Source organism: Fistularia commersonii, chromosome 15 (genome assembly GCF_037954325.1).
Source record: "Fistularia commersonii isolate RoL2024-O1a breed Wild chromosome 15, RoL_Fcom_v1.0, whole genome shotgun sequence".
In the NCBI taxonomy this organism is placed as follows: domain Eukaryota; kingdom Metazoa; phylum Chordata; class Actinopteri; order Syngnathiformes; family Fistulariidae; genus Fistularia; species Fistularia commersonii.
The window spans coordinates 16,025,001-16,038,560 of NC_141298.1; the positions used below are offsets into that span (position 1 = coordinate 16,025,001).

At 46.1% G+C, this 13,560-nt stretch overlaps 1 protein-coding gene across 4 annotated transcripts in view; it reads right to left on the reverse strand.

Moving 5' to 3' along the window:
• Positions 1-9,132, reverse strand: part of robo3 (roundabout, axon guidance receptor, homolog 3 (Drosophila)) — a 133,083-nt gene extending 123,951 nt beyond the window's left edge. For 3 of the 4 annotated variants that reach the window (XM_086161068.1, XM_086161067.1, XM_086161065.1), the window contains exon 1: positions 8,634-9,131. In XM_086161068.1, coding sequence (XP_086017194.1) covers positions 8,634-8,697 — 64 coding nt within the window. In that variant the 5' untranslated portion in view covers positions 8,698-9,131. Of the gene's footprint in view, positions 1-8,633 lie in introns of all 4 variants that reach the window. The other variant, XM_086161066.1, reaches the window with a different exon arrangement.
• Between the last annotated feature and the right edge of the window lie 4,428 nt (positions 9,133-13,560).

Here is a 13,560-nt window from a genome sequence, read left to right on the forward strand (position 1 = left end):
CGTTCAACTGTGCTTTAGAATTCGGCTCGCACCGAAACACGCCGCCGGGACTTAACGCGACCATCCGATCGATGGTAAAAAATGCAGAATTTAAAGGTCCCCAAAAGTCGATGATAAAATCCAATTCGGTCCTGCAGCCCGTTTTTCTATTTTTGATATTTTTGATCCGAGTCTAAAATTCAATCGTGAAAAACACTGTATTTCTATGTAATACAATGTAATGTCTCATAATTCTGAATAATACCAATGTTTCAGTGTTATTTTCCTGTTCACATTTTTAGAATTTAGAAGTTCATAGTGAGCATTGAATAATATGTCATAAATCATCTTTTTTCAGCGACTTTTCCCTCATTTTATGTGGTATTCAAATGTGAAAGTCAAAGTAAAAACTTTAGATTTGTATTCAGTGTTAAGACATAAAAAGTATACTATTTGCAATAAAAAAATGATTAAATTTGCATTTTGTTCATTTGTATTTAACGTTAATGTTTCATGGAATGCCGGGCTGAATGGTTGGCCTTCACACATTTACACCAAATATTGCAAAAAGTTTGGACACCCCTGGTCTATACATTTATCCGCTGTTACTTTCCAGTGATCTGCTGCGATCGCAAAAATGTTTTTGTTTTTTTATCTCAGTATCACTACAAATTTCCCGACCCTTCGAAATAAATCCCGCGTTTTAATGCGAGAGCGTACGACCCGAAAGCGTCCCAGCTTGTGATAGCATTAGCGCTCCGCTAGCTTCTAAAAGAAGCGTCTAGACGGGGAAAGGAGACGAGGCAAAGCCAGGGGGAACAAGTGGGTTTTATCGGACCGACTCACTGAGCTGTTCAGAAAACCTCGGTAGCAACCGACGGTTACTTTGGTAACCGCCGTCAACAAGCCCGGTCATTGTCCTCCGACCTTCTCCTCAACTTTGTACCCGAAAAACTGTTTTTTTTTTTTTCTGGACCTCCGACTCCATCGGAAAAAAGCGGGTTCGGAGCCGTGTTTATTGACACGAATCGCATTTCCATTGGTTTCTCGTTCTCACGGCAAACTCCGATCGAACCCGGCGTGAAATTCCAACGCTATATATTTACACGTTCATCAAAAGAAAAAGAAAGACTGCAGCACTGAAATCAATGAGGTGCAAGAATTCTATATTTCCCTCTGGGTTGAAACATAGAAAAAGAAGAAGCAATAACTGGAATCTCTGAAAAAGAAGCTAAAGTATCTCCGGATTGTACAGCACTTCATAAATCTATTTAGTCACATTCAACCACTGGAGGGAAAACTCACACGAGATGATGATAAAAAAAAAAAAATAAAATAAAAAATCAACGACCCCCCCCCCCTGTTCTGACCGTCCCTCCCTGATCTGCAATTCTTTTTTAGCTCCTCTCATCGGTTTGCTGTTTTACAACCTCTCCTCCTCCTCGGTCGCTTGATTTCCACAAAAGTCGCGGGAATTGATTTGCAAATGCGCATTGAAAGTTAAATTGGCAGCGGTTGGAGAGGGCCGGGGTCGGGCGGGGGCGGATGGAGACGCTTTTTCTGTAAACCCCCCGCCTCTCCGACACTGCAGGGACCACTAAATGGGGCACATGCATGAGAATACTAAGTGCCGGCCATAAAGAGGCGACCGTAATTAAGTCTGTCGGCGCTGAGCGTCTAAATGGGCGGCTTTGCAACTTTGCAAAGGGGAAACCGGTCGTTTTGACGAAGTTGCATTCGGGCCAACCGAGGGAGGGGAAGACGTCACTTGGTTTTCCGGAAAGATTGCGGAACTCGGGAGCGAAAAAGATACCGAGTTCCCGAGGAACCCGGCCTCCCGTTTCACGCTCCCTCCGAGCACGCCGTCCTCCTCTGGCGAGGAATTTTGTTTTGGCCGGATGTTTTCGGGCGGGCAGACAAGGCAGAAGCGGCGTTGTGCAGATAGACGGCGAGCGGCGGCCAGCTGAGCCTCGCGGGCCGGCGCTACACGAAATGTTCCTTGTGTTAAAACAGCGTTGAGAGACTTGGGAGCTGATTAAGCTTTGATTTGCTTCCAATTTCAGAAACAACTCGAGGACGGCGGCTTCAAGGATTCACATTGACTTTGAAACGTACTTCTTCTAAATTTCCGCAGCGGACGCCGGTATGACTAATCACCGGGTGCATTTTAAAACCGTCAAGTGTCAACCTCTGTAACGTGGAAAATGGATTAACAGATCTAAAACCACTCCAAACTTTTGGAAAAAAAGCAATCCCAAGGACTCCAGACACAATGAAACACTGTTAGCTTCAACTCTAGCTTTGACTTCCGGTGACAACGCATCGATTTTTCCACTGTTAGCATCCGATTAGCTTTGAAAGAACGGCGGCTCGCCGCAGGCGAAGTCTGGCTCTTTTCTGCCGAACTTGACAAGAGCAAACGGGGGGGGTGACATTATTAGAATGACAAGAGAAAATGAGAAACATTAGCGTCCCCGTTGGTGCAAGAAGCCGAACGAGAGGAGGAAAAAAAAAAAAAAGACATTACAGCTGGAAACCATTTAATTACGGCTTGTCTCGAATGCTCCCGTTCGCCGATGACTGCATGTTTTTCTTATCGGTAATTATCGGTCCATTAAGGTTCGAGCACGAAGGCGCGGCGGACTTGCCGCCGGGGAGGAAAACCCCGAGGGGATCCAGGATAGGCGGCAGCGCTGGTGGTGGGTGGCCAAACGCAGCTGCGGGGAAATGCCATTGGTTTCTTTCCTGCGCCGCAGCAGCATATTTCAAGATTAGCTCCAATTAGATCTGTGTTCACTCACACACACTAACACACACACACACTGACCGCTGTCTGCTCCGAGCTGTCTGACCACATACAGTGGATCACACACACACACACACACACATACATCAGTGAGCGATAGGGGAAAGTTATGACAGACACTTCCTGGAGTGAGGAGTCCATTATAGGAAAAGGAAACACAGGACAAAGTGTAGTTGAAACAATGTGTGGTTTTAAATCTGACGAATGTTGACATATTAGCACAAGACCGGTAGCTTACCGAGATACGCTGACTGATATACTTCTTCTCGAACGAGGGTTGTGAGATAAAATGTTTGTAGAGCTTATCTCGGAGGATCAGCACACTCCCGCTTTTTAACTTTCACTTTCTAGAACTCTCGGACAATCTATCGGACAGGACGGGGCTCGGCAATCTGAGCCCATTTCTCCGCGGGAAAGAAAATACGTGGAGCCACACAACCCTTTTGAAATTTAAAATGAATTAATAAGGCATATAGCATTTTTTTTTTTTTTTTTTTTTTGCCGTTATGCTATGCATAAACAAGAAAATCAATGAACACCTGCAAAGAAAACAAAATCACATGTCTGCAATTTCTTCAATACCTATTTGAGTGCTTCTTGTATTTATGACAAAAACAAAAAATTTAAATTATCCCCCGGCAGCAAACCAACAATGCCGTCCTCTCTCTATGTGCTGTCACCCTTTTAATAAAAGCAACAAAAATATTTGAACACGTTTTATTTGGATATTACAAGATCGCAATAATCTTTAAATTTAAAATGACAATATAAAAATGATCAAACTAAATTTGAATACATTTTAGTTGAATAAAGTTGTTTTGTTGTCTTTTCTTATCCTTGATGATGTTGTTCTTCACACTGCTGTCTATTTATTTATGGATGTCTTTTGCTATCTTTTAATTGTCTTCTAATTGTCTCTCTATCTATATTCATATTTATTGATACAATAAGTGTTACGGTGCTGTGACAAAACAATTTCCCCTATGGGGATCAATAAAGTTAATCTTATCTTAGTTGGTCTTGAGATGTAAGATCCACAGTCTTTAGTGTCAGACTAAAACTCTAAAAAATAGTTTTTAGGTGTGAGCTGATAGTTTTACAAAATCTTTTCAAAGCCCAATATTTAGGTCTTCAATAAGACTTCGTCGCCGCAGGATTTCATCAAAAACTAAATAATATTGGAAGCATCAAGCTTTGTGGAGACCATTCCCCAAATCTGATTGGCTGATAAAAATAAGCCCGTATGTCAACCTTTTTTTTTTTTTTTTTTCTTTTTTTAATGCCAATAGGCTGCTGCAGTCATTTCTCCGCAAGGTTTAATATAGTTCGATCTTTATGATGACACGGCGCTCTGCTGCGGAATCGTAACCACAGACACTCCTGTTTACGGTGTCACATCTTTCCGAGGCGCGACGTTAAAACAAATTTTCTCGCCATTCGACAAAGGCGACTGTTTACATTCGCCGGTTGTCCGCCATGTTGGAATATGCTACATGTGCTTTCAACGTCAGAACAGCTTTATTGACAATATTGCCATACGTTCACAAATACAGAGCATTAAAAAAGCGCTACTCTGAGAACCACGGTGCAAAAGTACAAAAATTATAAATAATTTGTCGGCCATACTCTAGGGTTTGATTTTGAAAGTGACAAGAGTGCAAAGGTGCAAAAAAAATGATAGCAGTATGAAAGTCTAGTTGCATCAACAGTTTTACGGTGCGTTTTTCATTTAAGTGAATGAGAAAGTGAGTCAACGAAAGAGTTCTTTTGTTTGTGTTGTTTTTTTTTTCGCCCTTAGTTACGGCTCCCGAACGAAAGTCTTTATTTGTTTTTCCTCTTTTTACTGCCTAGATTACGATCGAATCACCGTGAAAACCGCGTTACGTCGCGGCACGGGAACGGAATTCCGACGCAAGTCCAGGACCTCCCGGAAACAACCGTCTTGCCGCGGGAGTTGAAAAATCTTTCATTTCTATTAAGATAAAAGAGACGGCGTTATTTTGATGGAAATCAAGACGTGAAACGTCCAAGTGGAAGCGACAGACGGATTAGAGTCAACCGGCAGCGAGCGGCATCCGCGGAAACCACGCGGGGAGGTCATCTAATTGCCGACGCGCTCGAGTCACACTTCTCTAATGAGCGTCAGTCTTCAGGAAGCGTCGGCAAAGTCGCTCCAAAGAGCAAAAAAAAAGGCGGCGACTGCTCGCCTCCCGTCCCCGAGAGCCACTTTTCGGGTGTATCGACGCTTCCGCTCCAAAATAAGAGATCAGCGTCTGTCACCCCTCAAAATAAGACAGCGGCGCCTCTGTCTGCTCACCAGTCGGCTATCGAATCATCAATGGCGGCTGTCAGAACCTCTCCGACGCGGCGTCCCCTTGATAGCCCGTCGCCCGCGAGCGATTCGCTCACAACGGAGGCTTTTTCCCGCTGCCAGATTCCGTTCCGACGAACCGATGACAGCTGGCGCTACACCAGCACGCAAAAATAACAGGTCGCTACAAACCGGGTTTTATTTATTCGACTGTTTTCGCCCGACGAGATTCCGCGCCGGAGTTCCGGAGAGGCCGATATTCTGCGAATCTATCCGACTTGCGCGCGTTTGCGGGGGGAAAATAGCGAGGACGCCTCGTTGGGATAAAGCTGGCAGCGTTTCGGTGTTTAACGGGGACGCGGCATCTCGACGTTACGTGCGTCGTTTTCTTGTTTTCTTCCCTCTCATCTGCAGCCAGCGGCGGCGAGGAGGCGGGGAAACGTTTACGATTCGGCGTCGGAGACAAAACACCTGCACCGCTCCAGCGCCGTAACCGCCGGCGGTGTTATTTGTCCACCCCCATAAAAGCGAGGAGGTCTATTGGGAATCACCGGCCCGTGGCTCGGCTCGCTCGCCGTCTATTCCGGCATGATGGAGCGGCGGAGGCCTCGGAGCTCGCATCATTTTTTTTTTTTTTTTTTATCATCTGGAAGGGACGTGATGAGCAACTCGTCCAGGGATTCAACTCCTTTTTTTTTTTTTTTTTTTTTTTGTTTGTTTGTTTTTAATGACTTACTTCTATGGCTAATTTTAGCAGCCTGGCAGCCGCATTAAAAAAAAAAAAAAAAAATGCATTTATGCTTCAAATGGTAATTTCAGTGTGTGATTAACGCTGCTGAACCTCTGATGACAGGAAGAGGATGTTTGGGTTTCTGGTCCTCCCTTCTAAGAGCTACTTTTTTTAAGCAAACCAGGAACCGCTTGTTTTGTTTTTTTTGGTCCGAGAGCGATAGCTCATTTGAACGTACCGCGTCGGAGCTTGCCGGGGTATTGACAGTCTAATTGATCTGCGGCGAGCAGATGGGCGGGCAGGTGCGGGGAGGAGACGCACACACTCGCCGTGCGACTCCATGTTTGTTCTCCGAAACAGGAGCTGCTTGTCAAAATGCCAACGACAGGAGGGGGGCGGGAAAAAAAAAACAAACACCCATGCAACTGTACGGGATGTGATTCATCCGGGTTATACTGTCAAACAAGCGCTAAGTCTGTTAACTGGCGCTAAGTATAGCACACACGTGTTGGCTGCTGGTTCGAAATACCCGCCCGCGGTTACATTTAAGGTTTTAATACCACCGACAATAAAGAAAAAAACACACCATTGTCATGGGCATTATTGCACTTACAATGGAAATGTTTGGATTTCAAGCCCCGGAGCAAAAGCATTTACTAGAAGCAGCACCAACGACAACGTCATCCTCCGGTATTTCCAGTTTCCAGGACGCTTCCCGCTAGCGGCGTGCTAGCAAATCAACGCCTCATGGATCGAATAATTGAAATAAAAATAACGGCGTGTTCATCCGTCCTTAAAACCAAAACGACACCGCGGCTCCCAAGAATCGCCAACGAAATAAACGGACACCTCTCAAACGTGATATGTAACTGGATTTTCATGCTTAAATAGAGGAAATGGGCTTGTTTCGGGTGGCCAGCGGAGCCGAGCCCAAAAAAGAAACAAATAAACACAAATTCTCCACTTATTATCGCACGTAGGACGATTCGGGCAAAAGATTCGTACGTAAGGAAGAGCCTATTTTGCTCCCAACGTCATGCATGCAAGAATAAATGTTTGTATTTTTGATGTGCGCATTATTTTCAAACTCTACCACGTCGAATTTTGTTGATCCAGCACCAATCCCTTCCTGGGCAGCGGATGTGCGTGTGTTTTTCTTTTCTAACTCCCCGTGGCGTTGACTGACAGTGACAGATACGACCGTCGCCCTCCGCGGGGAAAAGCGACTCCAGCGTCGCCTTACCGGACAAACGTCCCGGAGGACGGCGCGCTTGCGGAGGTTGTTTAGCTCATCCTTTCATATCCCATCTAGTTCCTCCATTTAATTTTCCTCACATCCCCGCTCGTGTTTATCTAAAGCTGCAATCGTAGCAGCTCGGGAGGAGGAGGGAGGGGGGGGGAGGCAGAAGCGTCAGAAAAAGTGACAAATCTGCATTCAAATAAACGACTAAAATAAGTCCGTCGGCTAAAAAAAGTACAGTCCTCCCTTTCATGTCGCCGTGTGTTTTGTCGGAGCGAAAATGAGCTGCTTTAATCCGCCGTTCGCCGTCCCGGCGGAGCATCCCGAGTCACCGGAGGAGCGTTTTCACAGATGCTGGGTTCACGCGCCGCGGGTTCACCGCCGGTGTTTCCAGCCTTGTTAAAGGCGAGCGGCGGCGGCCTTCGGCCCCCGGGATGCACCGTAACATCCCCGCTGGTGTCGATTTTGTACATCGCAGCCGGGGGTTGCCCTGTGGAGACGGGTTGGGGAATAAAAAACAGGTGTGTTGACAAACAGCCCGCAGACGGCGGCGGGGGGAAAGCGGAGGATAGCGGTTTGAATCAGCCCCCCCCCCCCCCCTCCGCCCCGTCCCAGAGATGACTCATGGAAAGATCTCGCGAGGGGGCCGACGCTTCGCAGCGAAAACCAGCCGGCGACGGGTCGGAGTTCATGGTTTTGAATCCGCAGGGGCCTTTCCAGGTGGAGACGCCCGGCGGGCGAAGACGCGGTCGTGCCTCCTCTGCAAGGCCGGAGAGGAGCTGTCAATCAAAACGAAAACAACCACCGCTTTTCCCTGCTTCCGATTTGTCATTCTGAATTCCTCGCGAAAAACCTTCCTCGCTATCATCCTCGGCGACGAGCGGGATCCCGCGCAAAGCTGCGATTACAGAGGAATTAACCGAAGTGATTAAACACGTGGGGGCTGAATCTTGATTCGCCCGTTTCAACACAGCAGAAAAAAAAGACGTCAGACGGAAAGAAAAGGAAGAGTTTGACGCGGGCGGGCGAGGCGGCATCCGGTGGAAGGCTTTTATGCAAAATGCATTAAGAGAGCATACATTTTTAAGCACTGTTTGCCTTTTGTCCCGCACTGCATCAGCACAAGGGGATGGAGTTTACTGTGTGTGTGTGTGTGTGTGTCACGCATGCATGGTACAGAGGAGGGGTGTGTGTGTATGTCTTCACATAATGGGGTCTAATAATGGAGATAAATGGCAAGCGTCCACCAGAAAAGTCAGATTTCTGCAGGGGAGCAGATGCTGGTGAGAATCCCGGGGGTCCCTCGGGCAGGACATGCAGCCGGGCTGCATATGGGCTTCTCAGATGTCTGCTGGTTTTAAGTGGCCCTTTAAAAAAAACACACCACTGGGGAGGATTACCGTCTGCGGCTTGACTACTTCTCCAATTCCGGGTTAAACCTGCAAATAATCTGAATATCTGACTGGGTATTTTGACTGACTGGTGATGGGGGGGGGGGGGGGGGGTCCCCCTTGATATGAGCCACGTCGGGTTCCATCTGTGTAAACACCAGCTGAGCTGGACTTACCATATGCCAAAGTTCGGAGCGCAAACAAGACCAACAGGGGAACCAAAGTCGAGCAGTACTCCATTGCACCCTGGATGTCTCATCGGAGGATGAGAAGGGTCACAGTCTTCACCGGAAGCCTCCAGGCAGCGGGGAGGGGGGTAATCCGAAAGGATGAATTTCTTTTTTTTTTTTTTTCAGTCTTCTAAAACAGCATCGAACTCTGCAAGCAGCAGCATCTCAGCCGCCGCAGGGTTCACTCAAAACATCCCGCACACAACTTCTGCGACCCCCCGCAAAGACACGGAGGAGGTGGTGGGGGGGTGGGGGGGGTCCCGGACCCCAGGCGGGGGGCCCCCGCAACGTCGAGCCGCAGGTGATGACAGGAGATGCGGCTGCGCGGAGGAGGCGGCGCCCGGTCAGTCACTCCGGGCTCCTCTTCTCGATCCCAAATTTGAAAAAAAAAAAAAATGTTTAATGGGTCCCAAAGTGCAAGAAAGTCAGGGAGGAAAAAAAAAAGGCGGATTTTGCAACACAAAGAAAAGGGGTTTGTTTCTGCGAGTGTGCGCTCTCCGTGCGCGGCTCCGCTCCGCTCCTGGGAATGACTTACTACGAGCCGCACCGCCGAACACGCTGAAGCGCGCTGCCGTCAAGCGCCGCTGACAGTACAACTGCTTCCGGTTTGGGACTTTCAAAATAAAACCAACTCGCTCGTGCCTTTGTCGACTCGTGAGAACAAACGAGCCGTTCTGAGATTATTTAAAGGAGAAATGATCTCGGAAATGATCACCGAAACACTTTTGAAGCAAAAGTGGACGCTGACTGGTTTAGTACTTTTGAGAGAAAAACACGGGTTCGCATTTGAGTCCAGTTTCACCTTATTCTTGGAATCCAATTAAAAATCAGATGCAGACTTATGCGCTTTCTAGAAACGTGTCCGCAACAACTGCTCTTCTTTCGGTGACTTTGCAGTTTCATTGCCGATGTATCAATTGAAACAAAGGTGGAACGCCGCGGTTTTATATTGAAGGAACCAACACGGAGTTTCCGGTGCGCACTCGTTACGAATTTATAACTTTACCAGCGCCGCAACAGCTTCTTAAAGGGCCGGTTCATCGCCCAACGTGTGAACCCCGCGAGGCCCGCCCACAAGACGCATCTAAAGTCCAGAAAATGTGAATTGAAACACTGGAAAACAATTAAATTCACCCCACTGTGAAGGGCTTCTTAGCCAGATATCGTTGCACTTCACATTACATGGCAGTTATCGCTCAGTGTTCATTCTAAAATCAAGTTTTGCACATGTAAAATACAAAAATACGACCCTGTGGCACACGTGGCCCACGAGAATGTCTTAAAAGGTATGAAATAAATAAGTCAAACGCGTGCACGGACTATAAACTACAGCTCTTTCAGTCGTAGATTGATACCACCAAGGAGCTCCATTGAACGCCACAGGAAGTCTTTCCTACCTGAGGCTATCAGACTTTTTAATTCCTCTTCCTTCAGCCGCAGGGAATCTCAAAATCTTTGTACTTAACACCTTGAAACACTTTATAACCCTGACTTTGACACTTTGTAGTTTTATTTGTATATCTCATTCTCAACCCCCTTTTTTTTTTTTTTTACTGTTTATACAATTTCCTACTATTATTTATTATTGTTATGTTTTACTCGAAACTCTGGGACAACAATTTCCTTCGGGATAAATACAGTTGTTCTTATTTCCAACCATTCATGCCGATCGCGTTACCCACAAAGTGACGGCGTCCCGCCGGTGTATCTGCAGCAGCACAAGATGGTGAACGACAAGCAAGAAAAGATAAAGTTCACCAGGTTCTGCGCTTTTTTTTTTTCCCACCAGTCCAGTTCGCTTCGCTCCCAGTCAGAGGAGCAGGATGAGATGGAAAAGCACGCTAGCACATATGCTCCCCCGCCAAATATGCGAATGAGAAAAAAAAAACTGCAAAAACGTTCATCAAATAGAGCCACACATTCACACAACACCCCGACATTCATTCATGCTTATTCATGCCAGTTTTAGATCATTTTTGAACCAAATAGCATACTAGCACGTACTTGCACATGCTAAGGAGTGTGTGCACGGCACGCGTTGCTAATCCATGTCCCGCCGGCTTCGACAGGTGTGTGGAACCATGTTGACATACAAAATACGAAAAAAAATATATAAATAAAATACATATACTGAACAGGACTTGAGAACATTCACAAAAAAATTAAGAATATTTTGATTGTCTTTTGCGTTATGAGGCAGCATCGGTTGTCAAAGAGGACAATCTACGTCGGCATTTTGACATCGAACACCGAGCTAAGTACGCTACAGTTAGCCTTCCAGAAAAACAACGCATTGTCAGAGAATTAAAAGCCAAAATGTTACATATAAATTTGCATGGATTCTATGCAAATGTATATGTAACATTTTGGATTTGAATGAATTGTTCAACATTAAGGAGTAGTTACATTTATTTGACATTGCATTAGGTTACATTTAAACATTAAAAGACAAAGTACGACGGCAGCAGCGAAAGCTAGTTTTGTAGCAGAGCAACTAATAAACTTTTTATTTTTTTTTACATCTACACAAATGCATATCGATGGCTGGAATGCAAAACCTCCTATCTGCAAATTTTTCGATTTTGAGTTTTTGCATTGAATGGTGAGAAATGGGATGGCTCCACATTTTTAGTCTATTCGCAAGATAATCCCGCCCTTTCTTTTGACATAAATGTCACATGACAAAACTCCTATGTGCACAATGAAGCAGAAAAAATAAGTAAAAAAAACGCTTATCTGCATTGTCAGTTGTAGAAATACATGCTATGTAGTTTTAAATATAACATAAAAATGTAGTCTGTGAACAATAGAATATTCTTGAATATCTTGAACAAAGACCACACTATAATCAAATGAAAAGTTTTTTTTTTTTATTCCTGAAAAATGTGTTTTTTTTTCAGATACGAGGTTTTCCATTCCAGCCATCAATATGTAATTTTGAATTTAAACAAATCCTAAATTCAGAGTTATTTAACCTTAAGGAGTAGTTGCATTTATTTTACATTTAGTACCATTTATACTGTTAGCATTACATGCGGCTCTTTGACGGCAACCGTAATGCTGATGTCACCCTCATGTCGAAAATGAGTTTGGCATCCCCGTCCGGGGGGGGGGGGGGGGTAACACTGTTTATCCATGGCGTTGCAGGGTGTGTTGAGCTGAAAGTGAGTTTGCATGGGGGGTGGTGGGGAGGGGGACGCAAAATGTGGATCATTGGGGGTCCCCCCCAGGGGCCACAAAGACAATGATGCAAGTCTCTGCAACTGGATATCCACGTATACAATGCATTCATTGCTCCATGAGTCATTTTAGAATGACAGTTAATCGGTTTTCGCATAAACACACACCCATTCTGTGTTTCCGCATCGTCCCCGCTGAAAGCTGCCCGCTGGTGTAATCGAATTCCCCGCGATGCGGTTTTGATGAAGGGAACGCTTAGCGGCTAACAGTCAAAAGGTGACTCGCAGCCTAATTTTCACTCGCGTAAAAGGCATCTTTCAATTTTTCCCCAAATGCAATGGAGATGAAATCAACTTTAAATGTTGAATAAAGTCGGTGTTTAAAAAAAAAAAAAAAAAACGCAGGCAAATGTCAGCGTTTATCTCAAAGCTGCAATCTCACCACTGAGGTGTAAATTATGTTGGCAACGGGACGACTGCTCATGCAAATGTGTCTTACATGTGAAAGGCCCTTGATCTCGCCGGCTGCGGTGCGGCATGTATACAAATCAGGGGATGGAATTGACTCGCGCAGTCACGGGATACAAACAAACCCTACACACCACCTCCAAATGTCACGATTTCTCCGAGCGCGAGCCCAGCCGGCGCTTGATGCAAAGCGAAACGCAATATTACATGTGCCGGGAGACGGCGCGGCCAACGAGACCTGACATATCCAGAGCTACAATGCCGCAATAAGGAGTGATTGGCCGGAGCGGCGGCGTGCTGAATAAAAAATCCGGGGTCGGACACGGCGAGTAAACACGCGGCTCTTGACATTTATAGAAATGCATTGGATGGCGGTTTGCCTCGAGTGGCGCATACTAAGATGGGAGCTCCGCGGAGGTTTGCAGATACTCCCTTTCCCGTGCAAAGGGAGCAGCGCCGAGCCGGGCGGCTCTTAAACACCCCTGATATTTCTTTCATCTTTTATGCATGTACATGTTTAATGTAATTGCAGAAACTGATTAATTGAGCGTCGCGTCGTGATTGAATAAAACATGACGAGGCCCCTCCGCTAAATGCATTTCCGCTCGCCTGTGACTGATGCCGCTACTTTAGTGCCTTCGTCAAACATTTGGCATAGCTGTCGGAGGAATCAAGCACTCCATGAATTTAGACTAATTATCCACATTAGGTGCTGAATTACAATGACGGCCCATCAGTGCACGCTGGCGCTGTGCGGCGCGCCGGCAGCTGAGCCATAGATCATACAAGTATGTCCTCTCCACACATAATGGCCTGCTTTTACACACCGATTTGGGTTATTCCTTTGCATGTGAAACACACACACACACACACACACACGTGTACGCACTTTCGCCTTTTTTTTTTTTTTCTATTTCCGTGGCATTCCTGCATTTTGTCCCTTGTGCAGAGAACAATCCCGCCATAAAGGGTGTAATTAATTCAAAATGATCCCGCCGTCGCCGACGCTCCCTTTTTCTCGTTTCGAGACCCCCGTCGCTTGAGTTTAAACATAATGGATGGAGGCGGGGCTCGTAATGGCGGGGACATCTGCGCCGAGAGGACGACCGGCTGATGAACGTTCATTTTATTAATCACCGCCGATCCGTTGGGACGGAGGCCGGAGCAAAGCGTGGGCCAAACAGGTCTCCAGGTCAGGAATAAGCAAAGGAGTGAAATGTTCCTTT